Below are 19,096 nucleotides of genomic sequence, written 5' to 3'. Positions count from 1 at the left end.
TAAGTGCCTTTCCATCTCTGTTTATGTACTTATACAAAGTTTGAAAACAGATTACATGATATATAGAGGTTAGTATTGGTACTCCATTACTTCCACTCCGGACTCAGGGCTGCCCTCCTTCAACCTCCCGCTGGCCCTTCTCAGAGTCTCCCACCCTGAGCTCAAGACTGCCCCACTTCAGTCTCTCCGCCACATCCCCACCCTGCTAAGCTAGGACTACATTTCCCAGACGCCTCCAGGGTGGGCCCAGCCCCTACTGGGCGCCCCTGTGATCCCCCAGCCCCTACTGGGCGCCCCTGTGATCCCGCCCGAATTATGCTGAACAGCCGGGACATCTGGCTGTAGTCTTACGGTGTTCCAGACTGAGGACCGCGCTTCCCAGTGGAGCCCGCGACTGGAGAGTGAATTCTCAGGGGAAACCTGGGCACCCAGCTCGACCAGGATTGTGGGGCGCCAAGGGCTGAACCGCCCAGGTGCGGGAGGACTCCTAGTTCGTGTCATGGCGGGGAGTGGTCCTCTCCTGATCCCACGCTCAGAGCGCGGCTCCGTGTGGAGAGAACTTTGGACGGTCGGCCTCCCGGCCTCTAACTACAGTTGCTAGAGGCCTCTGGGCATCTCCCAGTTTGGGGCGAGGCTGTTGCAGACGGGTTAACCTCGGGGACTCGGACGTCCTGGTGGCCGACCCCTCCTCCCTTTCCCTGGCTGTGCGCTATCTTTCCCAGAAGCCTCCACGGTCCACAACCTTTTCTTACCCCTGGCGGCCACCTATTGCTCCTGGACCTGTGGGTTCGCCCAGGTCCGCAGAGGATGCTCGGGCGCGGCTGGGCGGCCAGGTGTGGGCTTCACTGAAGGTTTGGAACACACCGCGACCCTGGGCGGAAAAGACTTGTGCCGGCCGGGCACTGGCTGGAGTTTCCTCCTCTGGACAATATTTTCCCAAGGGCTCCACGGCGCATGCACTTCCGTTTAAAGTTGGCTGGCCAGTGGTAAGTTGGCGGGAGTTCGGACGCTAAGGTTCGGGGTGTTCCGGGCGGCCTAGCTCACTGGTTTGGGGCAGATTCGATCACACTGGAGAGCGAGGACCCCAAGAGGTGGGCGGTGAGGACCCCCAGGGCGGGGCTGGGGCCTGTCTGGAGTCTTAAATACGGATGGCTGTCCGGCGTGGCCAGGCTGCGCGCCCGCGCTTGGAGACGAGCGGATGGCGGGAAGAAAGGGGGCGTAGGCCGCGCGTCTGCCTGGGGGGGCGTGGTTGCAGGCTGGCGCGGGAGCGGGCTGGCGGTCGGCGCTCAAGGGTACGGCAGCTTCGTGGCCTCCTGCCTGGGAGGAAAGTCCGTGCGATACCCTCCGGGCGTGGATTGTGCACCCGACGTCCCGGACTCGGCGACCCGTGGCCGCGTCGCCAACTCCGCCTTTGGGGCTAGAACTGGAAAGGGGCCCTCTTTGTACGTTCTTGGTCGATGCTGGGGGCGGGCAGGGGAGTTGGTCCGCCGGTGGATGGGCTCTGGGGGTTCACCTCAGACCCCGGCTGCGTTCGAGCCTTTGTAGCTCCCATGGCGCTCTCTGCGCAGCCGAAACTGACACAGCCGCCGCCGTGCGCTCTCCAGCGCAGTGGATGACCTTCTTCCCGAGGCTATTTCTGGTGTCCATTGGGTTTCTAAGCTTGGGACTGGGTGCCCCTCCTACTTCCACTTCTCTGTTCTTTCACTGTGTGGCCCATAGAGGTGCCCCCAGCCTAGAGGACAGGAGTGTGGGACTCTGACAAATGGATTCATTTAGGCTGTGTCTTGGAGCCACAGATATGGGCTCAGTGTAAGGCACTGGGGCTGGAAGAATCCAAAGTCAGGCTCTTACGGAGAAAGGAGGCCACAGTCCTGGGGTGAAGTTCATCTGCTCTTTGTGATGATGGGAGAGGGCGGTGGGGTTGCAGGCTTCTTGCGCTTTGGGCTACCTCTCAGTGCCTGGGTTGGGACAGGGATTTATTCGGACTTGGCCGCCTCCGGGCTTCAGGAAGGGACTGTTGTCTCATAGTTTCTTAACCTTTTTCCACCTTTTTCCTTCTCTTAAGAATCCAGAAGAGGAGAAGAGCCGCCGTGCATCAGAAGTCATGGGGGAGGTAAGTTGTATTTGGCACTTTCTTCTTGTTCTTGGTTTCCACGGCACTATCCCATTTTAGGATTCTGTCCAAAAGATTTACAATAGTGAGTTGGAGAAAGGAGGAGAGAGAAGGAAACCACATATATGGAACAGTTTTCCTGCCAGGAACCTAAACCAGGGCTGTCTGCTTTGCATACATTGTCTGATCTGACGTAGAATTACCATTATCTTGGATTTTGTTCATTCCCAAAATACTCTCGATGGATTGTGCCTCAGTGATTTGGCAGGGAAGTTGAAGAACAGAATAAGTTTACTCAGTTCAATCTCACTAATTTCTTTGTTGTCCACTCCAAGGTCACATGCAGTAGCCTATTTGCTTCCAAATTTCTAACAGCCTGGAATGCTTGCCTGCCCCCTTCATCTCTAGATATTTTTCCCCCGAGGTAGAAATAACCTAATTGCTCACTTTCTAATGATTAAAGCAATATAGGATTCTTGGAAAAATTTCAAAACATGAGAAAATTATTAAGAACGTTTGTCACCCATGGTCCCACCATCTAGAGATAGTCGCTATTAATATTTTCAAATTATTTTGTCCACACGTATGTATGAGGATGTAATTTGTTTTCAGAATGGGATCACGTTACTGATAGAAACAACTAACTTACTGAGTGTTTACTCTGAGCTGCTTGTAGTTTGAAGTTCTTCACACATGTTATCTTGTTAAATCCACATAACAACCCTATGAGGCAGGTAGAACTATACTTCGTTAATTCTGTGATGCACTTTTCCCCCCACATTTTAACTTCTCTGAAATCAGGATGGGTTTTACAATTCCTGGCAAGACACAGTTTCATTGATGGCATTTTCCTTTCCTGGTGTATAAACAAATGGTGGCTTTACAATCAGTGGCATCTCAGAATTGATGAAATATGGTATTATTCTTAGTTGACAAATGAGGAAATACATTCAGTTAAGTTTCTTGCCCCTAAATTACACAGTTAATCAATGGTACAACTGTAAAAAGAAGGGGGGCGGGGGGGCCCGGCCTGTGGCCAGGTGGTTAAGTTCACATGTTCGGCTTCAGTGGCCTGGGGTTTCACTAGTTTGGATCCTGGGCACGGACCTGGCACTGCCATCAAGCCATGCTCAGGCGGCATCCTACATGCCACAACTAAAATATACAACTATATACTGGGGGTCTTTGGGGAGAAGAAGGAAAAATAAAAAATAAATAAATAAATGGTACGACTGGAATTTCTAAATTGCCTATTGATTTCCTTTGCCCACTTATCAAAGAGTGTTATTATTATTTTTTGTTTATTTAAAACAAGTTTATACATTAAGCATATTTTCTGTTTGTCGTTATGTAAGTTGTTTTAGAATTATTATTTTTTTTTGAGGAAGATTAGCCCTGAGCTAACTATTGCCAATTCTCTTTTTGCTGAGGAAGACTGGCCCTGAGCTAACATCCATGCCCATCTTCCTCTGCTTTATACATGGGATGCCTACCACAGCATGGCTTTTGCCAAGCGGTGCCGTGTCTGCACCTCGGATTCGAACCAGTGAACCCTGGGCAGCTGAAGTAGAACGTGTGAACTTAACCAATGCACCACCAGGCTGGCCTGAAATTTTTTTTTTTTTAATATTGGCACCTGAGCTAACAGCTGTTGCCAATCTTCTGGGTTTTTTTTTTTTTTCCTACTTTTTCTCCTCAAGTCTCCCAAGTACACAGTTGTACATTTTATTTGTGGGTCCTTGTAGTTGTGGCATGTGGGGCGCCACCTCAATGTGGCCTGATGAGCGGTGCCATGTCCGCACCCAGGATCTGAACCAGCAAAACCCTGGGCCGAGGGAGCAGAGCACGTGAACTTAACCACTCAGCCACGGGGCTGGCCCCAGAAATTTTTTTTATTGAAGTCATAGTAGTTTATAACATTGTGAAATTTCAGTTGTACATTATTATTGTTATCACCATATAAACGTACCCCTTTACCCTGTTTGCCCACCCTCAAACCCCCTTACCCTCTGGTAACCACTAATCTGTTTTCTTTGTCCATGTGTTAGTTTATCTTCCACATATGAGTGAAATCATACTGTGTCTTTCTCTTTCTGGCTTATGTTGCTTAATGTAATACCCTCAAGGTCTGTCCATGTTGTTGCAAATGGGATGATTTTGTCTTTTTTATGGCTGAGTGGTATTCCATTGTATATATACACCACATCTTCTTGCTTCCACGTCTTGGCTATTGTGAATAATGCTGCAATGAACACAGGGGTGAATAAGTCTCTTTGAATTGTTGATTTCAAGTTCTTTGGATAAAAACCCAGTAGTGGGATAGCTGGGTCATATGGTGTTTCTATTTTTAATTTTTTGAGAAATCTCCAGACTGTTTTCCATAGTGGTTGCACCAGTTTGCATTCCCACCAGCAGTGGATGAGGGTTCCCTTTTCTCCACATCCTCTGGTAAATATAGCCATTCTAACAGGTGTTGGATGATATCTTAGCATAGTTTTGATTTGCATTTCCCTGATGATTAGTGATGTTGAACATCTTTTCATGTGCTTATTGGCCATCTGTATATCTTCTTTAGAAAAATGTCTTTTCATATCCTCTGCCCATTTTTTGATCGGGTTGTTTGTTTTTTTGTTGTTGAGTTATGTGAGTTCTTTATATATTTTAGAAGTTAACCCCTTGTCAGGTATATGATTTGCAAATATTTTCTCCGAGTTGGTGGGCTGTCCTTTCGTTTGGTCCTGGTTTCCTTTGCCTTGCAGAAGCTCTTTAGTCTGATGAAGTCCCACTTATTTTTTCTTTTGTTTCCTTCGTCCAAGTAGACATTGTATTCAAAAAGATCTTTATAAGACCAATGTCAAAGAGTGTACTGCCTGTATTTTCTTCTAGGAGTTTTATGTTTTCAGGTCTTAACTTCAAGTCTTTGATCCATTTTGAGTTAATTTTTGTATATGGCGAAAAATAATGGTCTGCTTTCATTCTTTTGTGTGTGGCTGTCTAGTTTTCCCAACACCATTTATTGAAGAGACGTTTCTTTCTCTATTACATGTTCTTGGCTCCCTTGTGAAAGATTAGCTTCTATAGATGTGTGGGTTTTATTTCTGGGCTTTCAGTTGTGGAATATCACTGACTGTGTGTCTGTTTTTGTGCCAGTACCATACTATTTTGATTACTATAGCTTTGTAGTACATATTGAAGTCAGGGATTGTGATGCCTCTAGCTTTGTTCTTTTTTTCTCAGGATTGCTTTAGCTATTCAGGGTCTTTTGTTGCCCCATATGAATTTTAGGATTCTCTGTTTTATTTCTGTGAAGAATGTCATTGGGGTTCTGATGGGGTTTGGACTGAATCTGTAGATTGCTCACCGTAGTATAGGCATTTTAACTATATTTATTCTTCCAATCCATGTTCATGGAATATCTTTCCATTTCTTCATGTCGTCATCAGTTTCTTTCAATAATGTCTTATAGTTTTCATTGTACAGGTTTTTCACCTTGGGGAAATTTTTTCCTAGATATTTTATTCTTTTTGTTGTGATTGTAAATGGGATTGTATTCTTGAGTTTTCTTTCTGTTAGTTTATTAGAGTATAAAAATGCAACTGATTTTTGTAAGTTGATTTTGTACCCTGCAACTTTACTGTAGTACTGATTATTTCTAATACTTTTCTGATGGATTCTTTAGGGTTGTCTGTATATAAAATCATGTTGTCTGCAAACAGCAAGAGTTTCACTTCTTCCTTGTCAGTTTGGATTCCTTTTATTTCTTTTTTTTGCCTAATTGCTCTGGCCCAAACCTCCAGTACCATGTTAAATAAGAGTGGTGAGAGTGGGCACCCTTGTCTTGTTCCTGTTCTCAGAGGGATGGCTTTCAGTTTTTCCCTGTTGAGTATGATGTTGGCTGTTGGTTTGTCATATATGGCCTTTATTATTCTGAGGTAATTTCCTCCTATTCCCATTTTGTTAAGAGTTTTTATCATAAATGGCTGTTGGATCTTGTCAAATGCTTTCTCTGCATCTATTGAGAGGATCATGTGGTTTTTATTCTTCATTTTGCCAATTTGGTGAATCACATTGATTGATTTGCGAGTGTTGAACCATCCCTGTGTTCCTGGTCTAAATCCCACTTGATCTTGGTGTATGATCCGTTTAATGTATTTCTGTATTCGGTTTGCCAATATTTTGTTGAGGATTTCTGCATCTATGTTCATTAGTGATATTGGTCTGTAATTTTCCTTCTTCGTGTTGTCCTTGTCTGGCTTTGGGATCAGGGTGATGTTGGCCTCGTAACATGTGTTAGGAAGTGTGCCATCTTCTTCAACTTGTTAGAAGATTTTGAGAAGATAGGTATTAAATATTCTTTGAATGTTTGGTAGAATTCTCCAGAGAAGCCATCTGGCCCTGGACTTTTATTTTTGGGAGGTTTTTGATTACTGTTTTAATCTCTTTACTTAGAAATATTTTTTCACACTTCATCTATTTTATGTGTGCTGTTAGATTCAGAGTTTTCAAAAAATGTTTTTTTGGGGCCAGCCCTGTAGCCGAGTGGTTCAAGTTCCACGTGCTCCGCTTCAGAAGCCTGAGGTTGGTGGGTTCAGGTTCCAGGTGCAGACCGACTCCACTCATCAGCCATGCTGTGGAGGCATCTCACCTACAAAGTGGAGGAAGATGGGCACAAATGTTAGCTCAGGGCCAATCTTCCTCACACGGACAACAAAGTTTTCTCCCCTTTATGTCATGCCAGAATGTCTTCCTTACTACAAAAATAGAAAAATCTCTTATATTTTCCTCAAGTACTTTTGTCCAAACATTTAATCTTTAAAGAAACTGGTGTGAGATATGACCAGAGAATGTGGGCTGTAAGATTCCTGATTTGCGGTGTTTAGGCTTTTCTCTGTGACTTTGGAGTAATCGATTTTGAAGAATGGCATAGTATTTGTAGTATAATCAGGGTTTTTTCCTGGATGTGTCTGACTGTGGCTCTTCCTTCATTAGTTCTGGCCGGTCAGTTCTCAAGTATTCTTTTCTCTCTAAAGGTTAAGAAATATTCTTTCTATTCTGGATTAATGTTTCTTCTTTTCCTTTTGAATTCTGTGAGATCTTACTGAATTTGTCTTCCCATTCCCATCCTGGCCAGAACCTTCCTAAGATTCTCAGAAGAGGACCACACCCTCCCCTTCCATTCTCAGCACATTGATGAGGAAGGAACTCCAGCTCCCATTGCCCTTCAACTCTTGACCATTCATTTTTCCCTCTGTTTCCTCTTCTCCTCAGAGTGATGTGTCCTTTCTCTATATTAGTGAGAGGCTATGCACTGTTTAAAAGAGTAAAGTCTTACCCACTTCTGTTATTTATTAGCTCTGTGACCATGGGCTTCCTCATACTTCCTCTGTGTAATGTACTCTACAAGCTTTGCGGAATATGCCGGTAATGGAAATTCACTTGAATGTGTACTTAAACTGGCATCGTGGAGGTCTCCCGACTCCTACCTCCTGATCTTCCCAACATCCAGTGAGGTGTGAAATCCCATTGTTTCTGTCCCTTTCCTACTCCTTGATCTCATGCCCTACGACCTCACTCCACTGTCTGTGTGCCGGATCAGACCTTTGTGGGAGTGGATAGTGCCTTGACCTCCTAATTGGGCTCCCTGGCTCTACTTTTACTCCTCACCAGTAAAATAGTCCAGTCATGTCACTTGCTTTATTCAGTGAATCCCTGTTACTTTCAGGATAAAGCTCCACTCTTTCACATTCATTGTGTATTTACTAAGAAGCACATGCTATATTTACTAGAGTACCAATCCTACTATTGGAGTAAAGTGGTGAGTAAGGGTGTGTTTAGTCCTAGCAAGGATGACCTTTCTGTCCTGGCTTCTTTGGACTTTTCCAACATTACTTCTGTCTACTCCTTTCTCAGAATCCCTCTCCAATTACGCCAGCTGTCTGCTCCTCAGACACACAGGATGCAATTAGTCTTCCTCTCCATCTCCAGCTTATCCTGTTCACTCTACTTGGAATGTTGTTAAGTCTGTTTTTGTCTGTTGGAATCTTGTTCCTTTTCCAGGCCCAAGTTAATCTTCTACATATTACATGAAATTTTCACGTACCCCTTAACCTTAGTAAGTCACTGTTTGTTTATTTTCCATAGCAAGATTCTTCTACTTGTAACTGGAGCTAACTTGTCCTGCTTAAAACCCCTCACCTGTGAGAACCAGTCTAGACATCTCATGATCTGACCCTTCTTTCCAGCCTCCTCTCTCTCTGCTGCCTCTCTCGCTGTACTCTAGCAGTTCCCAGAATGTACACTGCTATCTCTTGCCTCTTGCACAAGAAACACAAGAGAGGCATTTGTCCCACACCACCCTTTCTCAGGGTTCTACAAAGCCTGCTTCAGTCTCCTGGTTATGCTTGGTGACTCTGTGTGATCCCCTCCGCTCCGTCTGTTGTGGTTTTGTCACTATATTGTAACTGTCTTTTTAAAACTGCTGTTATTAAATATTGAGTTACAGAAGATGTGTAAGGTATGACAAATGACTGAACACCAGAATTAGGAAGTAGACTGTTAATTATTGTTGAAAACCCATGTGTGCCATGAATCATCCTGATCCAGTCCCCTTCTCTACTCCTCAGAGGTAACTATTCGGAATTTTGTATTTTTCATTTTTAAATTTGATATGAGTAAAATCACACTGTTTGCAATCTTCTGCAACTTCATTACTTATCTCTCAGTGTGTGTATTCAGGATATTCATTCGTATTATGAATTTATCCTACTACATAGCCATCCGTTATACAAATATATCTTTTTTTCCTTTTATATTACAAACCTTGTTCCTGTGAACATTCTAGAATTTGTCTCTTGGTGTCATGTGTAAGAATTTCTCTAGGTATATAACTCAGAATTGTTGGGTCATGGGGTATGGGCATCTTCAGCCTTGCTAGACACCACCCAGTTGTTTTCTGGTGTTTATACACATTTATAAATGCTGTTTCTTCATATCCTCATCAATTGGTATTGTCAGACTTCTAAATATTTGCCCATTTGGTGGCTATGAATTGATATATTATTCTGATTTTAAATTTACATGTTTTGGTACTAAATGAGGTTGAACCCCCTCTCATGCTTTCTCTTCTCTGAAGTACCATTTCATGCCATTTGCTAATTTTTCTATTGTTTTATATTTTCAGTTTTTCATTATCTTTAATGTTTTGTAGGCATTTCTTAAATATTGTGGATTGTCATCTTTTGTCAGTTATATGTGCTGTACATGCTTTCTCTCAGTTTGTGGCTTGATTTACAACCTTTAAATGATGGTAGAAATTCTCAATTTTAATGCCATAAAATTTAACACTGTTTTCCTTTCCTTTAATAATTTATTAATGTCTTGTTTAAGAAATCTCTTTTCTCCTAAGAGTAAAGATATTGTCCCATAATGTTTTCTATGAATGAATGATAGTGTTTTGCCTTTTGTGTTTAAGTTTTTAATTCACTTGGGATTGATTTTACGATATGGTATATGGTAGGGGTCCAGCTTCACTTTTTCTACTTGGATAACTAATATCCCAGCATCATTTTTTGAAAAGGCCATTGCAGGGGCCGGCCCCGTGGCCGAGTGGTTAAGTTCGCGTGCTCCGCTTCGGCAGCCCAGGGCTTTGCTGGTTTGGATCCTGGATGTGGACATGGCACAGCTCATCAGGCCCTGCTGAGGCAGCGTCCTGCATAGCACAACCAGAAGGACCCACAACTAGAATAATCAACTGTGTACTGGGGGCTTTGGGGAGAAGAAGAAGAAGAAAAAAAGATTGGCAACGGATGTTAGCTCAGGTGCCAAGCTTTAACAACAAAAAAAGGCCATTTCAAAGGATTAGGCAAACTATACAGTCTGAGGGCATAGGTCCCACAAGACTGCCCTCACTTTAGACACCAGCTGCCACCCTCAGCCATCTCATTAGCGTAAACTTACACATGTGGTCTTAGGGGCCCACCATAAATGACAGAGACCCCTATCACTTGGGAAATTCTAAGTGTTTACAGATTACATTCCATGAGCTGGACAAAAGCAAGACCTCTCTTTGGAGGCCAAATTTCTTACTACACAGTCTTCCTTTCCCCTCTGTATTTCAGTGGCAATTCTGTCATAAATTAAGTTTCCATGTATATATATTGATCTGTTCTGTCCTTTGTATATGCTGGTCTGTTTGTCTTTCCCTGCTGGTCTGTTTTTCTTTCCCTACTGGTCTGTTTATCACTGCACCAAAACCACATTGTCTTAATTAAGACAGATTTGTAATGATGTTTTGATATTTGGTAAGTCATGTTCCTTTACTATAGTCTTGTTCTCTAGGAGTCTCTTAGCTGTTCCCTGGCTTTTGGCTTCTCCGTGTAAATTTTAGAATTGGCTGATCAAGTTTCATACGAACCCCGCTGGGATATCATTTTGCGCTGCACTGGATCCTTGATGAATGTGGGGAAGGTGGACGTTTTCATAGTATTGAGTCTTTGTCTCCCTCTGACCAGCATAACTCTGCTTATTTAGCTCTTCTATAATAGTTTTCAATAAGATTTTTAGTCTTACACTTCTTTTGTTAAGTTTATTCCTAGGTATTTTTATATTTTGTGTGTTTTGTAAATGGTATTAATTTTTAATCATTATTTTCCCGTTGTTTCTTGTGTACAGACATGAAATTGATTTTTAGGTATTGATTTTTATGTCCATTCAACTTGCTGAACCCTCATTTATTCTAATATCTGGTAGATTCTTTTGGATTTGGGGGTCATCTAACTAGATAATCATATCATGGATGAATAAGGACACTTTCTGTCTGTAATCTGTAAATATTGGTGTTTTCCTTCTTTTTTCAACCTATATTTAGTTGTAATTCTCGTTTTACTGCACTAGTTTCCCTTGATAGGATGAGGAGAGGCTTCGAGTGCAGTGTTACATTAATCATAGTCTTTATTTTGTGGCATGTTATTATTGGTCTGAGCTAGGCCATTCTCTTATTCTGATTATTTATCTACTTATCTTGCATTCCATTTACCACCCCCCACACAGGCAGTCCTATTAATGTACATCTTTTTATTAGTATGTATTCATCCAAAATGTTTGTGGTTTGTGTTAAGGCCCAACGTGGTCAGTTTTTCTGAATCCTCCAGATATAATTGAGAAGAATTGGGTGCACTGTTCTATATGTGGCCATTAAATCAAGCTTCTTAATTTTGTTATTTAAATATTTTCTATTTCTACTGACATTTTGTCTGTTGTATCTATCAGTTATTTCCATGTGTTCTCCCATAATGATGAAGGTTTGTCATAATTATTATTTTATTTATGTGTATTTGTTACCAAGCAAGGGCTCGATCTGCTTGCTGCAAGATAAAAGGCCAAGCAGGTGGTAGTAGAGAAGGATCTTTAATAAGCGATAAGCTAGCATATAGGAAGATGGTGGACTGTCAACCTGAAAAAAATCCGTCTGAAACGGGCCTGATTTGGAAATGACTGATATAGAGCAAACGGGGTTAAAATGTCAGGTGAAGGATGACCGCAGAACATTGCACCTCTCCGGAGTGGATCTGCTGAATGCAACATTCCTAAGAAAGCTAAGAAAACTTGTTACTTCCTTATCTGGGACAGAAGGAATGGTTTGGGCAGAGGACATAAATTTTCTGCTAACAAGTTATTCTTTCCACCGGTTACAGATTAACTTGCCTACGTGCAGTTCTAAGCGTTTTTCCAAAGCACATTGTGAGAATAAGACGGGGAGGAGGAGCATGTGGCCTTGGGGACTGACGTTCTAAGAGTCCTCTGAGCAGGGGCGACCGTCTGTTGTATTTCTTCATGGGTCGCATGTGCAAATTTGAGAGGGTTCTGTGTGTCGCATGGGGTAGATTTTTGGTCTGTGATGTGTAAAATTTACAGTCGGTCTTTAGCTTCTCAGTGCTCCTGTGAGTTGTCAGGCTGGGGGCTGTCAGCGAGCCTTATCTCTTCATCAGTGGTCCCCTCCTGCTGTTCTCCGGGGCAAGCTCAGAAACTTTGGTTATCTTGTTTCCCACGTTAACCTTGTGCATATAGGCACAGTTGCATCCCAATGTAGGGAAATTCTGACTTCTTCATCCTGGTTTCATTTGTAAGTCTCTATATATAATATATATTTATTTTTAATTAGGTGTGTACACAAATTATCTTTTGGCCTTTTACGTCTAGTCTTTCTGGATATTTGTTTATGTTTTAGATGTCTCTTGTAAACAGCATATAAATGAGCTTTGGTTTTTGAACAACTTTATCTTTTAATGAGAGCATTTAGTCCATTAATGGTTGTTATTACTGATATAATTAAAAGTATCATTATTGACTTAGTTTGTGCTTTTTATTCTACCTTTTTTGTATTTTTTAAAATCTCAATTCATTTTTTCTCTGTGAGTTTGAAAGTTACAAACTAGTTTTGTTTATTCAGTGATTACCTTAGAAATTTTTTTTTTGAGGTAGATTAGCCCTGAGCTAACATCTGCTACCAATCCTCCTCTTTTTGCTGAGGAAGGCTGGCCCTGAGCTAACATCCGTGCCCATCTTCCTCTACTTTATATGTGGGACGCCTGCCTCAGCATGGCTTGCCCAGCTGTGCCATGTCCGCACCCGGGATCTGAACCGGTGAACATGTGCACTTAACCACTGTGCTACCGGGCGGCCCCTTATCTTAGAATTTTTAACATACTTTCTTAACTTACCAGTGTCTCAAACTAAAGAACATCTTTATGTTCTTGCTGAATGGTATAAGGAACTAGAATATTCCTGCTGATCAAACAACTTATATTGTCATCAGATATTTTTCTCCCATCATTTTCTTTAACCCATAAAACATTTTTATTATTTTATATATTTGAATATTAGGTTATCCACATATTACCACTTTCTCTGTTCACCATTCTTATATCTCAAAACCTCTACCTGGGATCACTTTCCTTCAGGTGGAATTATATACTTTAATGAATTTCTATTTTTTTTAAAAAGGTTTTATTTTTCCTTTTTCTCCCCAGAGCCCCCGTGTTACACAGTTGTATATTTTTAGTTGTGGGTCCTTCTAGTTGTGGCATGTGGGACGCCGCCTCAGCATGGCTTGACGAGCAGTGCCATGTCCTGGCCCAGAATCCAAACCGGTGAAACCCTGGGCCGCCGAAGTGGAGCACGTGAACTTAACCACTCGGCCACGGGGCCGGCCCCTGAATTTCTATTTTTCTGAAAAGATCGTTATTTACCCTCATTTGTGAGAGATAATTTTCTCTCAGCAGACTGAGCTATTCTGCTGTCTTCTGGTTTACATTGTTGCTATTGAATAGTCGTTTGTCAATCAGACTGTTGTTCTTTTGTAGACAATCTGTCTTTAATCTCAAACTGCTTTTAATGTACTCATTTTGTTGTTTTGTTTTTTGCTTCTTCTTCCCAAATCCCCCCCAGTACATAGTTGTATATTTTTTAGTTGTGGGTCCTTCTAGTTGTGCTATGTGGGATGCCACTTCAACATGGGCTAATGAGCGGTGCCATGTCTGCACCCAGGATCTGAACCGCCAAAACCGTGGGCCACCAAAGCAGAGCACACGAACTTAACCACTCGGCCACCAGGCTGGCCCCTTCTTTTTCTTTTTAATGCTCTGTAGTGTTGTAGGATTTCTTTTTATTTATTCTGTTTGAGACTCACTGGGCTTTTGAATATGCTTTCCTTTACCAGTTCTGAAAATTTCTTAGCCATTATGTCTTCAGTTACAGCTTTTTCTCAGTTCTTTCTCTTTTTTTGTTCCAGAACTCGTTAGATATCTGTTAAACAGTCTCATTTTATCTTCTTAACCTCTCTTATACTTTCCCATATTATGTTTCTTGATAGCATTCTTGATAGCATTCTGCATAATCGTTTTTTATATCTTCCACTCCAGTAATTTTTCTCTTCAGAGATATTTATTCCAGTTATTGTATGATTTAATTTTAAATATTATTTTGTTTGTTTGGTTTTGGTTTTTTTGTTTTTTGGGAGGAAGATTGGCCCTGAGCTAACATCTGTTGCCAATCCTCCTCTTTTTGCTTGAGGAAGACTGTTGCTGAGTCAACATCTGTGCTAGTCCTCCTCTATTTCATGTGGGATGCCACCACAGCGTGGTTTGACAAGCGGTGTGCAGGTCCACACCGGGGATCCAAACCTGCATGCGAACCCCAGGCCGCTGAAGTGGAGTGTGCAAACCCAACCACTATGTGACAGGGCCAACCCCTTAAGTATTATGTTTTTTGTTCCAGAAGTTTTAATTTTTTTTCTTTTATATCTACCTGTCGTTTTTGTGGAGTTTTGTTTTTTACCATCTTACCTCCTTTTTAAAAAAGATGTAATATGCTTGTTTTATATTCTTTAGTATTATCTATATAATATGTGAATCTTTGCAGGTGTGTTATTTTCCCCCTAAGGTTTTATTAATGAAATTTTCAAATATAGTGAAAAGTTGAAACAATCGCATGACTGATTTTCTTGACTTTTTGATCATGGAATTATGCCCCTTTGCATGTTTCACTTTTATTTAATTTTTTATTTAGGTGAAATTCACATAACATACAATTAGCCATTTTATAGTGTGCAGTTCAGTGGCATTTAGTGTGTTTACAATGTTGTGCTGTGATTATTTTTGACTCTTGGGTCGTTTTCTTTGGAATTCTACCCGTGGACTCTTGAGGCCTGGCTGAAGATTGTCCCTCTAGGGCAAGTCTGTGTTTGCTTCTGCCAAGAGCACGGCCGAACCAGAACCGCTATAAGAGACGGCCAGTTTTTAGATTCGCCTGAGTGATGTGAATGTGAGCTGCAGACCTGTGGAAGCGCTGACTTGTTACTGTTCCTCAGGGGAGAACTTTCCTTCCACCAACCGATAGGGTTCAAGTCAGGCCGTTTTCCTCGCAGCCCCCCAGGGTGGGAATGCTACTGCTGCTTTTCCCCTTGTTCTGAGAGCGTGGTCCTGGAGGTCCCAGGTCTTTGCAGTGCAGAACCAGTTACACTCCCATCTTGACCAGCTGTTGGCTGGGTCTCTCTCCCTGCTCTTTAAGGTTGTGAATGCAAAGTTCATGGTTAGCCCGGCTCAGCAGGTTTTCTGGTAAAATAAACGCCAGTGGCTCAGCACATCTCTCTAGTTCCCATTTTGAGTTAGTTTTAGCTATTGAAGATTGCATGCCTTGTTTGCCAGCTCATCATTGCATTCCAAAATGTTTTTAATATTCAGTGCATTATTTTTCGGCTGGTGATTTAGTTGTGGTAACCAGTCCGCCATAGAGCATGATGTCTTGTGATTGTCTCTACTTTTTTCTTTTTCCTCCCTGATACTGAGCTTTTTGAGGGCAGGTTCTGGGTCAGAGTCATCCTGTCCCCAGTGCCCACACAGAGTCAGACTCATGGAGGATTTTGATGGATATTTTTGAATAAAGGAATTTTGTTTGTTTGTCGCTTCTTTCCTCCCTTTTCCTTCGACCTTTGATTTCCCCTCGTAGAGTGCTGTGCTCGCAGCAAGAAACAGAGCAGACTGAACATTTTCTGCCCCCTGAAATGCACAGCCCAGCTCAGAGTTCTTTTAAAGAATCAGGAAATCCCCAGCTGCATCTGCAAGAGCCAGAAATGGAAGGCAGTCAACTATAGAGGTGGAGAAATCTAGACTCAGAGCCCTGTAGTGCCTCTGCCAACTGCACATTTGTGTCAGTGATTCGCTTCTCTAAGCTAAAGTTTCCTTTGAAACATGGGCCTTTCCTGAGGTTTAATGCATATAAGGCACCAGAAACTTAAAGTGCTTAATGCACAATAATTGTACTTGAGACGCAGTGAACACTGCCTCTCAGCTGTGTGTCCGGGGGTAGGGGTGAGAGGGAATAATGTCAGGCAGGAAAGCCATGGGTGATCTTGGTTGGGAACCAGGATGTGCTGGCCACGAGGATTCTGAGAACTGTGATTTCATGTAAAGCCCTTGCAACCCGCCTCCTGGTTGAGCTCTGCTGAGGCTGCTCAGGACCTGCTGATCCCAGTGGGTTGTCTGGCTCAGTATTGGTGCTTTTGAACAGGGTCTCTGTGGAAGGAGGTTTCAGTCTGGGTTCTGAGGGCCCTAGTCCTGGGATCTGGGAACAAAGCCAAGGAGACACCTGATGCACTGAGTCTGTGAGGCCTGGCAGAGGCTGGAGACCTGTTGCAGAAACCGTCATTCGGGGCTGGGCCTGCCCCAGTGTCCTGTGTTCCTGGGCCTGAGGGCTCTGTCATGTCTTTGGGATGTCTCCGTGGCTGAGGAGTTCATTGTCTTCCAGATTGTGGAACAAGGGTCTGCCAGGCACAGGTCAGAGCAGGCCCTTGTGGGCCCAGATCAGCTCCTGATGGTGGGAAGGTTGTTTCTTCTGAATACGTTATATACGGTTGGATTCCCTGGAGTTCCAGGAAGGTAAAGGTTTGTTATTTTCCCTCAAATCAAGAGAGACTGTGTGTGTATGGGGGGTCGTGGTGGGGGGGTTGGGGGGGGTGCCCAAACAGGCAGAGTGGAACAGGGTCGGGGAGGAAGATTCATTCTCAGTCCTTTAGGGCCCCAAGGTCAGTCCAGTGTCTCAGGGCTGCTTTTGCCTCTTCCTCCTCTGCCTCCTCCAGCTCTGTCTTTCTCCAAGATGAACCCAGGATGTAAGTGATCTGTGTTTGCAACCCTAAAAGCCATATCATTATCCTCTCCTTCATTGAATGCATTGTTTATTTTGGAAAATTTGAACAGTGGGTTTCTTTTTCCTGAAACTTCCTTCTTCCCTGAGGCCCTCCAAGGAACTTGTTCCCCAGCTCTTCTCGTTCCAATGAGTGAGGCCACCAAAGGCTGCTGTCCCATGTGTCCCTCTGTTCTCCAACAGGTATTTAGGTATTCATTCAGCAAACCACTTAGCATTCCTTAAGTGCATATCCTTCCACTAGGAGTGTTGCTGGAGTGGGGAAACCAGCCCTTGCTGGAAATTTGATACCTCCCTTGTTAGAGCTGCGATTTGATGAAGTGGAGATGAGTGGTTAAGTGGGATCCCATGTTACAAACTTGGATTTTCCAATTAGACAAGAAGGTAATTGATGTTAATTTGTTGCAGTCTCAGTATTTGCCCATATCTCCAGTTCTCTGAGATTTTTAGGATTGGGGACATGATAGGGATATGATAGACTGAGTGTATGGAATTATGTGATATTACAAGGAGACTGTGCCAGGAAGACACCAATAAGTGGGTCCATTTTGAACTTGCATAGTGTATGCTCATCTTGGGTCACATGGATGTGAGTCTGGATCTTCCTCCATCAGTTTTGGTAGCTCAGGAACAAGGAGAATATAGTTAGAGACAATTTATGGTAACAGGAATAATATAGCCAGGTGTATACATTGTTGACAAGTAATAACTCTCACAATTGCAAAAGAACTTTAGAGAACTTGTCCAAACTAGTGTCCCAAAATAAGAACATCGAGTCCATAAGAATACAGCCAGTGAAAATGATGTCTATTTTAGAATTTGTGGTGACATGGAAAAGTGATTAGGATTTAATATTCTGGCATATTTATGAGCCTGAGTTTTTAAGAAATTATTAAATCACTAAGTTATATTCAAATCCTATTTCTCAGAAATTGAAATTTTATGTTATTTTTGAATCAAGCTTTTCAAAAATTTCTTTTTTGGGAGAATGGTCAGGAGATGGTTACAAGTGTTGTGTGATGCACATAGAGTGTGCTGTGTACTTGCGGGTACACTTTCATTTAATTAGGAAACACCAATTATCTGGACTTTGTTTATTCCCCGACCTGGGTAAATAATGGAAGAGGATAATGCCAACGGGTTACATCTATAGTTGCATGTTTAAGACTGATGTGTGCACCAAGAATGATGTGTGCTCTGATCACTCTTGTTTCCACACTGACCATCCGTGTTGAAGGGTCCAGCACAGCCTGTTTTCCCAGTGGTGTTCCCCTACTGAATTTCTTCTTTTTCTTTTGTTCCATTTTCAAGATTTTGCCCATTAATTTCACAAATAGTATATTTATCTATGGTTCCAGGGCTTGAAGTTCAAAGATGTGGCGATTTACTTCTCTCAAAAGGAGTGGGAATGCTTGCACTCTACTCAGAAGGATTTGTACCAGGATGTAATGTTGGAGAATTATAACAACCTGATCTCACTGGGTAAGTTTATCTGCCCCGCGAAATTCCGAATTGGCAGCCTGGAATTTTTATGTTCTTTGTTAAGAATTTCTTGTGAGTGTTTTTCAAGTGCCTGGCTGAATTAATGATTCTTGCTTACTAAAGAATGGTTTGTCCCTTGTGAAGTTAGAAATTGGCTGCTCTCTTGGACGATTTTATCTTTGTTCCTCCGACCTTTACCCCTTCCTCAGACCCTTAATCTACTAATTTCTCTTTCTTGATCATCATGGACTGGTTTTAATTTTGGGACACCCACAATATAACTTTGTCCCATTTTTTTTTTTTCTTGATCAGGACTTTCTGATTCTAAGCCAGATGTGATCTCCTTATTGGAGCAGAAGAAGGAGCCCTGGATGGTTAAGAGGAAGGAGACAAGAGAATGGTGCCCAGGTGAGTGTTGTAAGGGGAAAGCCATGGCAGCTGGTCACCCAGTTGGCCTGTGAGAAGGCAGCACTTCCGAGATGTTGGTAAGAAAGCACCCCGAAAAAGCCTGATATCTGGAGAAGAAAGTAAGGATGTCTCAGCATGAGGCCTCAAATTTTTACTCCATGTAGCATTCTCTTGCTGCCCTTCCTCACATTCCCCTCTGATTTCACTAAGGAAGTGGCTTCCTCTTTCCCACGAGACAACCATTTTCCCTGCACTTTGAATCCAGTTTTGTCCAGACTTTTAAAAACAGCTCCATTGAGTTATAATTCACATATCATCAAATTCACTCATTTAAAGTGTACAGTTCTGTGGTTATAGTATATTCACAGAGTTTTGCACCTGTGACAACAATCTAAC

General features: G+C 42.6%; 1 protein-coding gene across 4 annotated transcripts in view; it reads left to right on the top strand.

Moving 5' to 3' along the window:
* Positions 1-328: 328 nt before the first annotated feature.
* LOC106836123 (zinc finger protein 568-like) overlaps positions 329-19,096 on the top strand; it is a 31,785-nt gene continuing 13,017 nt past the window's right edge. Inside the window, exons 1-4 of one of the 4 annotated variants that reach the window (XM_014848765.3) lie at positions 329-986; positions 2,066-2,113; positions 18,169-18,292; positions 18,605-18,700. In XM_014848765.3, the coding sequence (XP_014704251.1) occupies positions 2,105-2,113; positions 18,169-18,292; positions 18,605-18,700 (229 nt within the window). In that variant the 5' untranslated portion in view covers positions 329-986; positions 2,066-2,104. The other 3 variants (XM_070499011.1, XM_070499010.1, XM_014848766.3) reach the window with 3 other exon arrangements.

This window comes from Equus asinus, chromosome 26, assembly GCF_041296235.1.
Source record: "Equus asinus isolate D_3611 breed Donkey chromosome 26, EquAss-T2T_v2, whole genome shotgun sequence".
NCBI lineage: Eukaryota > Metazoa > Chordata > Mammalia > Perissodactyla > Equidae > Equus > Equus asinus.
This window is presented reverse-complemented; position numbering and strand designations above follow the sequence as displayed.